Source organism: Mytilus trossulus, chromosome 12 (assembly GCF_036588685.1).
Source record: "Mytilus trossulus isolate FHL-02 chromosome 12, PNRI_Mtr1.1.1.hap1, whole genome shotgun sequence".
Classification (NCBI taxonomy): domain Eukaryota; kingdom Metazoa; phylum Mollusca; class Bivalvia; order Mytilida; family Mytilidae; genus Mytilus; species Mytilus trossulus.
This window is the reverse complement of record NC_086384.1, coordinates 445,393-463,255: the sequence shown is the minus strand read 5'-3', so window position 1 is coordinate 463,255 and position 17,863 is coordinate 445,393. Positions and strand designations below refer to the sequence as shown.

At 32.0% G+C, this 17,863-nt stretch overlaps 2 protein-coding genes across 5 annotated transcripts in view; one reads left to right on the top strand and one right to left on the bottom strand.

Annotated features, from left to right (window-relative positions):
• Positions 1-433: 433 nt before the first annotated feature.
• LOC134692882 (caspase-6-like) lies at positions 434-9,968 on the bottom strand. The gene is made up of 8 exons (XM_063553501.1): positions 9,723-9,968; positions 7,937-8,304; positions 7,713-7,894; positions 7,354-7,451; positions 5,621-5,788; positions 4,562-4,781; positions 2,623-2,870; positions 434-2,276 (listed from the first exon to the last, which is right to left on the bottom strand). The coding sequence occupies exons 1-8, from the start codon at positions 9,855-9,857 to the stop codon at positions 2,166-2,168; spliced, it is 1,530 nt and encodes a 509-aa protein (XP_063409571.1). The 5' UTR covers positions 9,858-9,968; the 3' UTR covers positions 434-2,165.
• Positions 9,969-10,198: 230 nt separating this feature from the next.
• Positions 10,199-17,863, top strand: part of LOC134692133 (phenylalanine--tRNA ligase beta subunit-like) — a 51,699-nt gene continuing 44,034 nt past the window's right edge. The window contains exon 1 of one of the 4 annotated variants that reach the window (XM_063552560.1): positions 10,199-10,332. In XM_063552560.1, coding sequence (XP_063408630.1) covers positions 10,275-10,332 — 58 coding nt within the window. In that variant the 5' untranslated portion in view covers positions 10,199-10,274. The remainder of the gene's footprint in view (positions 10,333-17,863) is intronic. The other 3 variants (XM_063552557.1, XM_063552559.1, XM_063552562.1) reach the window with 3 other exon arrangements.

Sequence of the window (17,863 nt, the reverse complement as noted above, 5' to 3'; positions counted from 1 at the left end):
GTAAATAACAATGAAAAAAAAAATGTTTTAAACATAATAATAAAAATATATTCACATTGAAAAATAAAATTCAAGGTATAATACTTTCCTTATCGAATATTAAACTCCAGTATGACATCATACAAATATAAAAACAACAGGAACAGCTTCATTGGTACAGATACTAAAATAATGGACTTAGATGTGGTATGAGTACCAAGAAGACAACTCTCCATCCAAGTCACAATTTATAAAAGTAAACCTTTAAAGGTCAGGGTACGGCCTTCACAAATACCTACAAATCTCCTTTAAAAAAAATGTATATACAAACAAATATTCTCTCCAATTCTGTAATGCCTGAAAAATTTGCATTAAAATAAATGAAGAAGATAACTTAATTGGAACAGAGTGAATTAAATAATACATTTTTTTTAAAATGCAGTTTTAAAAAAAAAAAAAAAAAAAATGTTTTACATTGAATAATATAGCATATAATTTTAAACATTCAAAATAACTATTAATTTACATATCCTTTTATACTTTAAATTGGTATTAACACAAAATTGGTCAACCTTTACAATCAAATTTTCCCTTGATATTTATTGTTGCAATATGAACAACAATATATATACAATTCCTAACAAAAATGGGATGCAAAATTTATCTTGACTTGCTAGTGTATCACATGGTAGTTTTTCTGGTTGACAGAGTTAAGGGTTACATATATCAGTCGGCACTAAACAACACCATTGAATGAAAAGGCTAAGCCTTTATTTTTTGTGAGGAAAACTAATCAAAAGTAAAATAAAAAAATACTGAACTCTGAGGAAAATTCAAAACCGAAAGTTTCAGTGGCTCATTATTAAGGTGTCTTATTAAATATATCATAATCATGTTGAATTGTTCTCCTTCATAGCACAATAATGATGAAACTGCTTTATTTGAATGATTTATGGTAACATGTAGATTTATTATACTTTACGTCAAAATGGCATATTTTGATTGGCTAATATGTGGGTGTTAATTTACTATATCACATGGCTGAGTGGGTGACAATTTTGTTTAAAGTCACCCTCTTGTCTAGACCAATCAAAAATGTATAATTTAAAGGACAATGAATTGAATTTACATCAAGTAATTAAATACACTGCTTAAGTTCTACGTTTTGGAAAAGATTTTATTATATGACTGTCAAAATAAAAAAAATAAAAACCTCTTGCCTTACTTTTGTTGTTTTCTTAATTACTGTATTGTTGTTATGTTTGTGGCATCATAGGAAATAAAATTAAAATTGATCTGTAAAACAAAATAATAGGCTAAGACATTCTGCATAATAAATTGAAAATCACATGGCTAAGAGGGTGATAGAACAAATTGGTACCCCTCCAAAAAGCATTGTCAACCTCGGCTTTGCCACCTTTGACAAGGTTTTCTCATGGTAGCAATCTGCTCTATCACCCTCTCAGCTATGTGCTATTTATTTAATAATATATAGATGATTCAAAATACATTAAACACTTAATTTCATTGGCTCATTATCAATGATCACTTCTTGTCTCCATTTGGAAAAGTTAAATTCAGTTAAAAAAAGCACATAGTTTAGTTCTGAAGCATACAATTTCACTGGTATGTTCCAACCTATTATGCATTTAAACATGCATTAAATATTGGTTCAATAATAATAAGTATTTATATAACTATCATGATGAATCAAAAAATAACTTTTCAATTATTACAAAGATTAATGATTGTTTCAGGAAAAATATTTTTCAAGAACTTACTTTTACAATTTTGGATGCAAACAAGGCGTATATATGTCATATTTTTTTAATTCAAGCAGTCAGAAAAAAAAAGGGAAAATAGGCTTAATGTATAAAGCTAACCACAATGTTATTTTACATCTTATATCTGTAAATTAGTAAATTATTCTTTATTAAGTTATGTTGTTATGTTTAACTTACAAGATAAATAATCTACTATGTATAAATCAGCAAACAATCCTTGGGGCCAGATCAGAAATGCCAGAGATAGGTATATCACTTTGTTTGATTGTCAGACAGTCAGAGGATTTAGAAACCATTTGTATCTTAGTGTTGTAGATGGCGCTGGTGTCTGGTTGTCAGACGTTCAGAGGATTTAGAAACCATTTGTATCTTAGTGTTGTAGATGGCGCTGGTGTCTGGTTGTCAGACGTTCAGAGGATTTAGAAACCATTTGTATCTTAGTGTTGTAGATGGCGCTGGTGTCTGGTTGTATCCCATCATAGTTTCACTCATAGCTGCTACTTTATCATTTACCTGGCAAAATAAAATACATAAGACTTCATTACATTTCCCAAGAGTATTAACTATTGATTACACATTGTAATATTGTACCATTTTAATTTTTTAATCATTTCCTGAACTAAATTATTCGTTCATTTTTTTTTACATAAATAAGGCTGTTAGTTTTCTCATTTGAATTGTTTTACATTGTCTTATAGGGCCTTTTATAGCTGGCTATGTGGTATAGGCTTTGTTCATTGTTGAAGGCCGTACGGTTACCTATAGTTGTTAATGTCTGTGTCATTTGGATCTTTTGTGGATAGTTGTCTCATTGGTAATCATACCACATCTTCTTTTTTATAGTAAGTAGTTTTATTACCTGTGTTAACATATCCATAACATGTTCTTCAGAGGCAGATTCTCTGAACACTTCCTCCAGACATTGTATAAACCAGCTGCCTTGTTCTTCATCTCTGAACGAAACATAACCAGGAAATGTGGAGTATGCTATCAATAGATCACTATTGGCAGGCTGTCTTCTATCTAAAGATATTGGACCAGCGTCTGTCTCAGTTTTGTCAAAACATGGAGGAATACTTCCTGATGTTGGATTACTGTCTTGCTCGTCTGTCAACAAATAAGAAAATATAACAACATTAAAAGTGTATAACAACAAAGTGGTGAGGAATTATAACATCATAACCAATCAGCCTAAAATTTATATTCAAACCAGGGTAATGTAATTATTTTTTTTTTTTTTAACATCTAGAAAAAGCTGACGAGAAATCCTTATATTATTTTTTTTATTCAGTAATGAACATAGTTAATATACATACTCAACATTTTAAACGAGCACTAGCTAAGAGATATAATAAACAAGAATGTGTCCCTAGTACATAGATGCCCCATCCCCACTATCATTTTCTATGTTTAATGAACTGATGCACAGACACAGGAAAGAATGGACGAATAGACACACAGACCAGAAAACATAGAAAATGATAGTGTGGATGCGGCATCCATGTACTTGGGACACATTCTAGTTGATCTATATCATAAAATTAAACAGACCTAGAAAAATTAAATTGCACAATTTCAGTATCTATTTAAATCTTTATATCACTTAGCAGGTCAACTCGATAGTTAATTCCATGGCGTCTGGACTAAAATACACAAGAAATGAAAATACATATAAACTAACAGATGCCATGTCATTTTAGACTTTTTATAATTCCTATAAATGTTTACATTGTTATAAATAAAATATGATCATTAGAGTCAAATCGATGAACATTAACTTGACAGCTAGTAGATAAAGGAAGATGTCGTGTGAGTGCCAATGAGACAACTCTCCATCCAAATAACAATTTTAAAAAAGTAATCCATAATAGGTCAATGTACGGCCTTCAACATGGAGCCTCGGCTCACACCGAACAACAAGCTATAAAGGGCCCCAAAATTACTAGTGTAAAACCATTCAAACGGGAAAACCAATGTTGGCAATTTGTTTGTTGTGGACTAACTGTGCACCACTTATTACAGTGTTTCTACGTGTATATTGCTATGAGTTACAATTAATGACTAAAATCAGCAAAGACTCATCGAATCAACATCTAATAACATTTTTAGATATTTGGATGATATTTTGGCTCTCAAAAATTATGACTTCAGTATGTATACTAAAGAGATTTATCATGCTGAACTAACTATAAATATAGCTAATACTAGCAATGAACACTGTCCTTTTTCTTGAATCTTTATATCTATATCTTTAAGGGGAGCTTAATACCAAAACTTGTGATATTAAAAAATAAAGGGATTCCAAAACTATTTTGACTATAACCCCCAAAATCAAACCCAACTTTCCTTTAGTGGGATAAAACCTTCTGGTGAAAAATTTATAGAGATCCATTCACTAAAACTAAAGTTATTGTCTGGAAACTAAATGTATCTTCGCACGACACAGATGACCACGTCATGATAGCATTATAAGACCCAAAAATTTTATTACAGTTGTATCAAAAGCACAAAAAAGTCTGCATTCACCTCAAAACCTAACCAAACTTTTAAATAATAAGCTTATTCAGTGGGGGTATAGTCACAATACTGCTACGTGTCAGGTTATTCAAGATGGCATATTTTGGTATTAATATTGATGTCAATTCAATCTATCTTGAAGCAATACGGCTGAACTCTATCAATTGGTGCTGAGGCATGTATTAATGTTAAAGTGTATTCAAATAGTAAATAATCCTGGAAAGGGAATTAGCCAGACATTGGAACTGTAATATCTATTTGATGATTTAATCAATTATTACCTCCCCTGCAAGCATTTACAATAAACATTTTAGGCTTTCCCATCATAGCTGGACAGTGGTCAGCATTAAACTTTTTGATGAGGTCAATGACATTTAATCTCTCACAGTCAACTCCTAAGATAAACTCATTGTTACCATGTGACATTAAAACAACAATTAAACTGTCCACCTGATAGAGATCTTGTAGTAAAGAAAACTGTGACAGCAATTCTTCAACTTGCTGAAATATGCAGGAAAAATAAAACTGTTAAAATGCATCAAATTTGAGCATTATATTAAAAATAAGTACATGAGAGTGTTCATATCAAATGTTTTTATCAGGTAAAGATCTCAGCCAAATAGTCAATCTGATTGAAATAAATATACTGTGTCTACACTTCACATGTTAGTGTTTAGCTTTGCTAATTCAAGTTTTATTTCAGCTCTTATTGCTTTCCTTGGCATGTGTATATGTAAATTAACTTATAATAATATTTGTGCTCTTGCATAATTATATGATGGTTTTTGTTATGTATGTACTTTCAGTATGTATGTTTTAAAAGCTCAGAACTTTGCAAAAGAGCTTATACTTTATTGTATTATAGGCTTTTTACTGTCTCTAAATAAATTTAATTTGATTGGATTTGACAAGGATCTCACAAAACTTCACGCTCTGGTAATTATTCATCAGCGGATGAAATTACTAACGGTAATTTTTTAAGGTAACATCATTACCACAAAACCAAAGATACTTAAAGGTATTTAAAACAAAAAGTAATGTGGAGCAGAAATATGCAAGCAAAAATTTAAGGTATCAACGTATTTAAATTTGAAAAGCATTGATTAAATATAACATATTAAGTTAGTGTACAGAAACTGTTGCCAGCAGCCCATCCATGTCCGGCTTAATTCTGCTTTGCCTTTTTCAACAATTGAGTCGTGGGATTTTCAGTAAACTTGATGAAAGAAAATCATGATAATTTGATTTCATTTGCATTTAGATTAAAATAAAACTATGAAAGATTGAAATTATATGATTTATATAAATGATTTTATATAACAATAAGTTTCTGTGGTTACCATAGCTGTTTGATCTTCCTTAACATCCACCTGGAATCCAAAATCTTCAAACATGGCCTTCAATTTCTCTCTGTCTTGTTGAGCTCCTGGACGGTGTATATGGTTACGGAAATGAATATTATTAATAATCAATACAAATCCTCTGGGCGTGGACTCCATTTTGTATTTCTGAAATAAATTAACAAAAAAAATATCAGTTTGATATGTTTAAGTACATTTTTCATAAATTATAGCACACAATATGCTTGAATATTTTGGTTTTTAAATTTGACTTAAAATAATAACTTAATCATGCTGGTTTCTGACATTCATTTTATAATGAGTGCATGATAAGCACTGGCTTTTTCAAAGAACAAAGTTCCATAACTCCCCAATGAATTTTACAAAAAAATGCTTAAAGTTATTGTCCCAAACTGGAAAATCACTCCTTTTTTTATGAATAACATCCCATAATTGGGGAATGTTCAATTTAAAATTTATAAAATAGAAAGGGAGTTTTCTTCCATGCAAATTGGTTAAAGTATTTTGAGTTATTGTCTGACATGTTGTTAACTGACAACAGATTAATATATGTCCCATAAACAGACATATAATGAACAGGCATATACAAAATTAACTGGCTAGATAAAAAGCCATTATTTATAATATCTTCTTACAAATCTCTTTCATAAATGTAATTTTTAGAAATAAATTAACGTGCTTCCTCAAAATCAGTCATTTTATATTGTCTAAAAGGAAGTGTACATTTTATCGACTTACACCAAAAATTACGGTTAACGTCATTTGGCAATAAGTTTTACTGTTATTGGTCATGAAGGTACCCCCATTACAACCCTCTTCTATTATCTCTGAACTATAAGTTAAAAGAAATGTATGTCAGTAAATTTTTATCACAAATCTGTAAGAGTACAATTGAATTAAACTGTAAACGGAGCTTAAGCAATACTGTAAAGTCAATGTGGGAGTAGTTTGGTTCATTTTTGAAGGCCTACGAATGGGTGTGAACTTCTGACCCTTGGTTTATTTTTTATTTTCTTTACCTTTTGAAGCCTGTTATGGCTTACTATTTGGTATATGTTTGACAGTTGATCATGTCTTTGTTCTTGAATTTGTTTAAAAATATTTGTAGATCAGATCAATGTGTGTCTGAAACACACATGAAATAATGAAATTAAATGTAAAACAAACATTATTTATGTTATTTGTGTATTAATGTCATTTTCTTTATTTTCTTTTGTTACCTCTTCTGAGACTGGACTAGGACTTCTCTTGAAATGAATTTTACTGTAAGTTTTGTTATGCATTTACTTTTCTACATTGGCTAGAGATAAATGGGGAGGGTTGGGATCTCAAAAAACATAATTTTCTGCCTGTCCCAAGTCAGAACCCTCTGGCCTTTGTTAGTCTTGTATGATTTTCAATTTTAGTTTCTTGTGTATTATTCAGAGTTTATATTGGTGTCCATTATTACTGTACTAGTAGAGATATTTGTTTTGGGGCCAGCTGAAGGATGCCTTTTGGTGCAGGAGTTTCTTGCTGCATTATAGACCTAGGCTATTGGTGACCCTCTGCTGGTGTCTGTTCTATTGTCGGGTTGTTGTCTCTCTGACACATTCCCCATTTCCATTCTCAATCTTATTAATCAATCAAATATCTACTACGGTATTAGCATTTTGTCTGACAACATGAAAATGTGTTTTGGTTGCTTCTTTCATGCATATTTTTATCTGTACCTTTGTCCTTTCGGTTGCCTGGTGACTGCCCGTTTCTGATGTACTTTCTAAACTTGAAGCCTGCTGCCGGTTGCCATACTGTGAACTGTTCCTAGGGGCTGGATAAATAAATAAAAAAGTAATTTATAGTGAGGGAAAACATATATTAATTAGTTCCACAATTAATTCTATCATTTCCTAACATCATATACATGATATATATAAATATTTCATTTGAATGATTACATAGAAATTAGTGCTCAAACCTTTAAAATGTGTCAAAAGATTCTAAACAAAATTATGATATCTGGAAGTTATGAACTGACAGAATAATGACAACCTTAATATATCTAAACATTAAGTTATACAAAGGTTCTTACATTGAGAAGTTAACCCATCATTTTCATTCTCCATACTGATATCATTATTACTGCTGTTCGGTCGAGGCAGACTAGTGTTGCTTAGCAACTGAGTACTCTGATATGATGTGGTACTCCTTGATGAAGCATCACTTGGTGAAGTTACAGGGGTTCCTGAACTTGATGACTCATCACTAGGGAAGGTTACTGGTGTACCTGAACTTGTTGACTCATCACTAGGGAAGGTTACTGGTGTTCCTGAACTTGCTATGTTTGGATTTGACTGGCTGTGAGGAAATTGTCCCATAGGAATGTGTGCATTTATAGTTTGTGCTGAGACACTGTGTGGCAGATGGCTGTCACCATGGTTATTTGAAGCTGTGGGCTGGAAACCTGAACTGATTCCTCTTATGTTACCAGTGAATCGTGCTTCTTGGAGAATGGGATTATTATTTGGATTAAGGATCAATTGTTCCTTTTGTCTGATAACATCTGCCAAATGTCCATGTCCAGAATTGTCTAAACAGTACAAAAATTTCCTAAAAGCATCTGGACCTCTCCGTAACAAATCATCTAATAAGTGTCTGACTTTTTCTGGTCTTGGATTTTTGGCCTAAAATACAAGAAAACATGTTTATAATATTATACACATCTAAAAAAATTGAACATATCTGCAACATGTGTTATATTGTGTACATGTATGTATATTTTCATTTCTGTATTTAGTGAATGAGAATAAAGATCTACTCAGTATTCAGGCAATAAGTTAACATATATATATTATATATATACATAAAGATTATAACAATGTTGTGGGTTTTTTTTATCATTTGAAGGGTACAAAAAAAATCCTGGACTTAAGGGTTCATTGTCATGATTGTGGCAAGGGTAAACAGTAAACAACAAGTTTACATGTTCAGCAAAGTTTAAATTATCAATAGGTTTGTAAGCAACTTTGGCAAAACTGCAAAATAAAATCTCCACATTATATAATTGTTTCTAGCTCTTATTCCACAAAATTTGGTACTCACAAAATAAACAACACCACAATATAGTCCAGTTACACTAATTAACTGAACCTCAAACTAATTGAAACAGAAAATGTTCTAGTTCTAATCTGTGGCCCCAAGTTAGATATTATGTGACTTTTTTCTGTGTATATTTGGGGTTTAAGTAAAAGATTAAAACTTAAAATATTAAAAGAATTGAAGCAAGGTTTGTCACTAACAGTTATCACTTCATCTGTTAGTGACATGCTTGAACATCTAAAATGGACTACACTACATGAACAAAGAAAACAGAGCAGACTGATAATGATGTGTAAGCTTAATAATAACTATGTAAAAATTGATACATCAAATAAACAGATACCAAATGAACGTTCTTCCAGGAATATCCATGAAAATGCATTCAGAATACCATGATGCAAAACAACACTTTGGAAGGAGTCATTCTATCCTAGAACAACAAGAGAGTGGAACACCTTGCCCAATTGTAAGGTCTCTGCCCCAAGTCCTGAATCTTTCAAGGCTCAGCTCCATCAGTAAATTAAATTAACATGTTTTTATTTGCACCTGTATACAACAATGTACAAGTTTCACCTAGTTTTTGTTTTTGCTAAATTAAAAATTCAATTCATGCACACACTCCATAAATGTGGCAGGCGATAATCAATCAGTTGACGATGGCTGCTTACTGGAAGAAGAACGGGGTCTCATTAGGGAGGTCCAATCCCGGATCCTGCTTACTGTTTTGTCAGATTCCCGTATCCCACTATATACGTAAGCAATTCTCTGTTTTTTTTGTCATTTCCTGGGTCCCGCTAGACCTCATTTCCCAATTTCACGACACAATAATTTGACTTTCACGTGTCACGCTTACAAAAAATCAGCAATCCCACATCACGCTTAGACCCCAATGAGACCCACGAAGAAGTGGGTGAAGGTTGGTACCTATTATAACGTTTAAACTCGCTGCATTTGAATATAGGAACACCTTCAATGTTACTTGAAGAGATTATTAAAACATTACCTGGATATACTCTAACATAAGAGGAGTAAAAATCTCCTGCTCGGCAATTTTGTCCCAGAATTCATTGTCTGGAGACAGATCACTGACAATCTTTGATCTACACTGAGTTAATGCCTTTCTGTGATTCTTATCCATACTAATTCATCTCATTTAAAAGATGAATAATGTATTAATTTCATTCGTTAGTCTTGATGCACTATCCTTTTAAAAAGACTTTTTTATTCATTTTATTTTCAGTTTTCCGGGTTTCCTGAATAAAACGAAAGTAGAAAGTTTTGCTAACACAAGGAAAACTACTGTGATAGATTAAATTTATTCTTTCTTCCTGATTCCTTTTTAAAAATCGAAAAAAGACATGTACAAAATTGCATTACTTGTGATGTAAAAAGCAGTTAAGTAGGAAGATTACCCTCGATAAACTGTACAAAATATACCAAAAAGAGATATACATTATGATACTTAATTTAGAACTTTCTCTCACACGAGTTTCCGGTGTGGAGGAAAATAAAATTTTTAGATTTCGTCATCCGATTTGCATGTGGAGAAGATAAAATGCCGACAATAAGTGTGAACAAGGAAGAGTTGTTCAGAAATCTGGGCCGAACATACAGTAAGTATAGTTTTCTTCTAATATTTAACATACGGTCTTGTTCGTGTTGCTTTAAACTACAGAAACACAGTGACTTGGTCAAGTTGGTGAACTCATAATTTCGGCACCTGGTTAAGTCGGCACCTATAAGATAAGATAAGAAAACTTTATTTTGATTCGGCATGAGTACAAATAAGCAAAACAAGCTCTAAGGAGCTTTTGACCGAATATAAAAACATATAAATAACATAAAAACAGTGTATTTTGACATATAAAACAACCTGTCATACAAATTTGAAATCTCACACCTGGTCACACCTCGGCACCTGGTCAAATCGGCACCAGATTCTTTTTTAGTTACGGAATACCATCAATTGGTTTGAGAATATAGGTTCAATCGATCCGGCACCATGATAAAGATTTTAAAACATATCTTTTTCAGTATTTAATTAGCATAAAGATTAAAAAAAGAAAGGGAATGGCCTGAATTATTGTTTATTATCAAGCTTTTTTTTTCTTTATGTATTTTTTTCAGTAACTTTATTTCATGTATACACTGTATACACCTTATCGCTTTTTAAAAGTCTGTCCCTGTTGACCTGAGAATCTGTCCAGCTGGAACTATTGACGTCTTACAACAATCACTTTTCCATTGTGGCGTCAAATATTTTGTAATATGAGACAGGCATTACCTGTGAAAGGGGACGAAGTCTGAATGCATTATTTATTTTAAATCAAATATATTTTAACTTCAAAATGGTTAAAGAAAAATATGAAGATACTGTACAATGCCGTAACATTTCTGGTTTTGGTTCTGTTGTGAGAGATACATTTTATAGGTGTGACATTATTTATGTTATGATGTCATTTATCATATGTTTAGTAGTAAATACAATAGTTTTGCATATGTGATAAATAGCCTGCTGTTTAATCCATATCGCGCAACCTTGATGCACACCCTTTATCGCATACCCTTTATCACACCCCTACTTTTTTTTTTTTAATTTTTACATAAAGTCAGTTTTATTCTTTTTAACTCAAGAACATTTTTCCTCCAAAATATGTCAATTTTTTGAATGACGTCATTGTTTGATATGTGACGTCACGAACGTCAAGTTTTCTATATTGTATGTGACGTCACGAACGTCAAGTTTTCATATTTTTGGCACACTAAATGCAACTTTAAAAGGTACAAAACACACAAATAAATACAATAATAAACAAAAGATTTTTTTTAAACAACAGGTGCTTCAGATAAGTAGTTCTTTTAAGGCCTTTGAAACCAGACAAAAGTAGAACTGAAGGTAACCCAGTGCTATGGATCAGAAAACAGTTCATATAATATAATACTCTTCTGTTGAAATATATGATAAAGCTTATAGTACATGGCAAAATCTGTATCACATGCCGTATCACCCTCGACCAATATCACCCCTCGGGCCTAACGGCCCTTGGGCTGATATTGGTCGAGAGTGATACGGCATGTGATACAGATTTTGCCATGTATTATTCTCTATATATATTCAATGTAAACAAAGAAACGCTATCATCAAAGTAAGGTCTCAAACTAATTTTTGGCTACTGCTAGGGTAAAATTTTAAATTGGTTAAAATTTTATAGTGATTTGTCACAATATCCTCATTGTAAATGTACCATAGTTTTGTGAAAGATTTTAAAGTGATTAGTCAGCTCAGTTGATTTTTTTGTTGTCTTTTAGAAAGTGTACATTTACAGTCAGGGGCGTAGCTAGGCAATTCTGATGTGTACGCAATGCCAGAGAAGGAAGTCATACAGCAGGGGGTGTGGGGGCCGCCCAAAACCACCAGAACCTCTTGGGTAAATGGTGCAAAATCCTGCATTCTCATAATTTTCGAGGACTTAAAATGACCTCACAGAAATCCTACTTTCAGGAGAAACAAGTCAACTTTGGAAATAAATAATCAGAGAAAAACAAAGAAACCCGTACTGTTGGCTTAACATTATTTTTCTCTCATGTGTAGTTGGTTAAAATGGCTTGATTAGGTATATTTTATTTGTTACCTAATCATGCTGAACCCAACTTATATAAGAAAAAAACTAATTTATAAGCCAACACTGTGACACTTAAATGGTACTTTTTTACTGAGAAAATGCATAAATAACAAGAATGTGTCCATGGTACACGGATGCCCCACTCGCACTATAACTTTCCATGTTCAGTGGACCGTGAAATTGGGGCTAATACTTTAATTTGGAATTAAATTTAGAAAGATCATATCATAGGGAACATGTATACTAAGTTTCAAGTTGATTTGACTTTAACTTCATCCAAAACTACCTTGACCAAAAATTTTAACCTGAGCTTCGCACTATCATTTTCTATGTCCAAGGAAGCTATTAAACCAAGAGTTCCAAATGGTGAAGTTGAAATCATCCCTTCATAAATTTTACGGACGCCATCACCAGTTGGTTGATCGTTATGGAATAACCGTTTCACAAATGATATCGGATATGTTCCTTACGTCGTAACTACAATCCCCTTCCTTTCATGAATTTGACCTACCGAATTAGACTATTTACCGGATTTGTAATCACATAAGCAACACGACGGGTGCCGCATGTGGAGCAGGATCTGCTTACTCTTCTGGAGCACCTGAGATCACCCCTAGTTTTTGGTGGGGTTCGTGTTGTTTATTCTTTAGTTTTCTATGTTGTGTCATGTGTACTATTGTTTTTCTGTTTGTCTTTTTCATTTTTAGCCATGGCGATGTCAGTTTGTTTTAGATTTATGAGTTTGACTGTCCCTTTGGTATCTTTCGTCCCTCTTTCAGTGGACCATGAAATTGGGGTCAAAACTATAATTTGGCATTAAAATAAGAAAGATCATATCATGGGGAACATGTGTAGTAAGTTTCAAGTTGATTGAACTTCAACTTCATCAAAAACTACCTTGACTAAAAACTTTAACCTGAGCAGGACGAACGGGCGCACGGACGGACAAACGGAGGTACAGCTTTTTTTCTCAAAGTTAATTCTGAGATATCAATGCCCATTTCTTTTCTTTTTTCTACTAAAGATATCCAAAACGGTGTCTGCTTTAATTTTAGTTCTCGGTATATGTTCGAAAGACCGAGTCCAGATATACGATTAGTTTTCATTGTATTTCTCAAATAGGTCTACACTCTTCTCCTAGTACTTAACAAGACTGGCATACATGCAAATGCATTAAGTGTCTTTAACAGACAGACGGACGGACGGATGCACAAAACAGATAGCACAATGTCCATCTATTATTGTAGGTAGGGCATAACAAAGTCAAATTCATTTTTTTTCTTCAACAATATTATATTAAATTAAAGATAAAATTCTAAAAAAATTGATAGTTAGTAAATGTTAAATATGGTGGTAAAGGGTAGGGGTAAAATGGTGGATCAGTACTTTGCGATTTTTTTTTAATTTAAATTAGGATTACGGAGAACACAAACTTTAAAACTGAAAGCATGGAAAATACTGTTTAAGACTTATGGCAGATTTTACAGTATTGTGTTCTGTCTCCTACTTCATGTTGCTAACGTGACGGAGACAAAAAATTAGTAACATTAGCGACATTTGGACATGTCACATGAGCAACAACATCTTTAAAAGTTCAAATGTATGCACACAGTGATGTTTAATATATGCCTGGAGTAATAAAATTGTACAGTCTGGTTTAGAATTTCTAAATATACAGAATGTCATTTGCAGGTGTACTTTATATCAAATGAATACACAAGAAACCAATTCGTAATAGTAACATTAGCAACATCTACTATCATGACATTACGTTTTGTTGCGAACGTCTTTTTGATGGACGGAATACATTTAAGGTCCTCTTGTAACGATATTACATACAACTTACCTTCTTTGCTACCCCATCATGTGAAGAAACTGACTCCGAATCTATTTCTGCAAAGGGTGATATCGTAACTCCTATACAGGAGAGTTACAGATCTAAATATATGTTGCTCACGTGACACTGATTTGGACAGAACCCTCAAGTAGTAACGTTCGCAAAAAATAAAACAGCCAATGATATTGATTCCTCAAGTCCTTTGACCCCCTTACGTCATCCAAATTTAATATGATTGCTATTTTCAATTATTTATAAAACCCGGGATAAAAATAACTACAATGGCCTGTCTGAGAACCAACAAGAAAATTGCGATCGTGACATACCACAATGGACGGAAAAGACGTGACGTTAGCAACAATATTATTAAATTACCTTTTTTAGCCTTTACCAATAAAAATCTGCCTTAAAGTTATGATTAAAACACAAAAGAAGACTTTTTATTAAAATATAAGTCCATGTTATTAAGCTCAACTTATAAATAATACTTCAAAATTCCACTCCAAATAAGCTGGATGTCAGTTAAGTAGGTCATGATGTCTATTCCATGTCCAATATTTTGAAATTGAAAACCCTCTAATTCTAACAAAAAACACAAACACAGAGTAATTTTTATTTTTATTTACTCAGAAAGACACATTTTATTCAATAACATAATTCATTACTCCATTACACAGTCTGTTTCACAGTTTCAGCAATTGCTTTTTTGATGGATACAAAAAAACAATAATTCCTTCTTATTGTAAAATCTGCCTTATACATAAGGAATCTCACAGGAAATTCATAAGAATGAATTGATGCCCATGGTCTCTTAAAAATTTCATATTTTATTTCATCAGTAGTTTTGGAATCTTCAGAAAAGATGTCAGGGTAAGGGGGCATAGAAGACGTGAGTGACAATTGTGTTTTGACACCCGGAGGACTCAGTCATTTTAAATTGTTCGCATCAGCAACAGAATCAAGATGCTGGTTTTGTAAATGAAAAGGGAAGACTAGTTTTCCGAACAGAATATAGCTACAAAGTGATCATTAACATATTTTTATATTTGTATTTATTAACTTCATTCATTACTTTAGTTTTATTCTTACTAGATTAACCATATTTTTATTTTTGTGAAATTTCGATGTGTACTCTGTTTTTTTCCGTATGGGTTGCTACGCGCCTGACAGTGACTTGACTGTTAGTGTTGCTATCCAGCAATTGCAACTCATTCAAAATTTTGACCAAATTGCAATTTGTTTTAATTATTAAACCAAATTGTTCAACTGGTCAAAAATGTGAACAAATTGTTCAGTCAAAATGTGAAAGTGCAAGGTGATAAAATAAAACATACTTACAATCCTATGAGACTTTAACTCCACTGTAATGATGTAGTTCCTAATTCTGTCTATCAATCTGTATAGTTATATTATAGCCATTACCATACCGAAGGTCAACTGTTTTATTTTGAATTGCTATAAAAATGTCCAAACTAAGCTTTTATATAGTTTTTCTTTCGAAAAGGATTTTATATTTATAAGAATCATATATCATTTAAAATAATACATCATATATATTCAGTAAAATATGTGTGAAATAACAATATGCTATTGATAAGTTTGCTTGGGGAGATAACCTAAAATACTATTCTTTTGAATAAAGTTTTTTTGAAATAAAAAAACGATTATCCCCCCTTCCTACAAACATATTGCAATTTCACAAATATTTTACTGAATATGAAATGTTTTTATTCAATGTGTGATTCTTATGAATATAGAATACTTTTTGAAAGAAAAACTATATAAAAGCTTAGTTTGGACATTTTTATAGCAATAAAAAAAAAACAGTTGACCTTTAGTACGGTAATGGCTATAACATGTATAATATAATTACTATACAGATTGATAGACTAATTTAAAAATTACATCAATACAGTGGAGTTAAAGTCTCATAGGATTGTAAGTATGTTTTATTTTATCACCTTGCACTTTCACATTTTGTCTGAACAATATGTTCAAATTTTTGACCAGTTGAAAAATTTGGTTTAATAAAAAAAATTGCAATTTGGTCAAAATTTTGAATGAGTTAACTGCTGGATAGCAACACTAACAGTCAAGTCACTGTAATTGTCATGCACGAAAAATTACTGTTAACATCATTTGGCAAGAAATTTTACGGTTAATATTCTTCATGAAGGTTTCCTTATTACAATCCTCAGGAAAGGTGATTGTTGTATGTCTTCAATAGTTCAACCAGTTGAGATTCTCTTGTTAACCAGTGCAGGTTTCTGAATAGCGATAAGGTGTCTTCAAGCCAAGTATTGGATACAATATTGATACATGCTTTATTGATACAATAATTTCTTGATGTTCCTAGCTATAGACAGAAGTTATACAGACAGAAGAATTATATTGTATATTTGTTTATGCATGTTTAAATCAGTTGAGCATATTGCATTTTTGTTGGTTTCATTTTGTTTACTTTCCTGAAAGTTTCGGGAGGGTCCTCTTAAAATTGGGGGATAGTTTTGATTTATCACTTTTATTATATACGAAGTAGTAAATGCAGATTAATTGCATGTGAAATAATGTCATAGACAATTTTGCTGTATACAAGTACTGATTATCAGGTTGTCTGCATGTTCATATTGTCCAATATCAGCTGAGAGTCACAATATGAAGCTTTTGTCGTGTGAGCACCGTGAATGAGATTAAATGGCCTTTATCATGTTTATATTGTGTCAAGCATAATATATAGACCTGAATCCTAAATATAAAAGAAATAATTTAGTCATTGTGATGGAGATTGACCAGTATTGTCAGAAATGACAGTGATAATGAATGCAACCAACAACACAAATTGCCCAAACATACAACATCAAGTAGGGTTAATGGCTAACATCAAAATGGATAAAAGATTTACATGCCTTAGCTTGGTACATGTAGGTACAACATGGTAAAACAATTAACACTTTTGTAAATTTTAAGGACAGTCTCTAATCAAACTCAATACAGTGCAGGAATGTTTTATGGAAAAACAAAAGAGAAAAATAAAATAGACAACTGAAGACAGTGTTTAGCAAAGATTTCAAGTGTAGATGCTCCATGAAATTAATTAAGTTCATTATTTTAACGTTTTACAGTTGGTTGAAAAAATATCCAAATTAAATAAACTGATGGAAAAGTACAACAAAAACATTGATGATACAAGTAAAGACTTACCAAAAGTTTTAGATGCCAAGTGCAGATCTATCATTCAGTTTTAGTCTATATTTTTTGAAAAATAAATCCATTTTGAAGATATATTGTTTAGAAAGACAAAAGAGTAGTAATGCATTCTAAAAATAAAAAGGGGTCCAATTGTATTGACAGAAAGGGCTGAAAGGGCTGAAACAGGGGTCAAAGGGCTTTCAGTGCATCAAAATGCCCATTATCATAGAATCGTGATTTATATAAGTTATAATAACAATAAACAAATAGTATTTATCATTTGAAGTGGCTGTCTGCCTATAAATTTGGTCTGTTCTTTATTATTAAGATTTTGGGTATCAGCCTCTTAGGCCCAAGACCACAATTAATTCCTCTATTAGTTCTTTACAATGTTTTGTCTTATTAAAAAAAAATCCCTGTTTTTTTTGTCAAATGTTTTGTGTGTGTAATGTACAGTACAAGTTAAAAAATATATCCAAGTTTCAGAAAATTGCT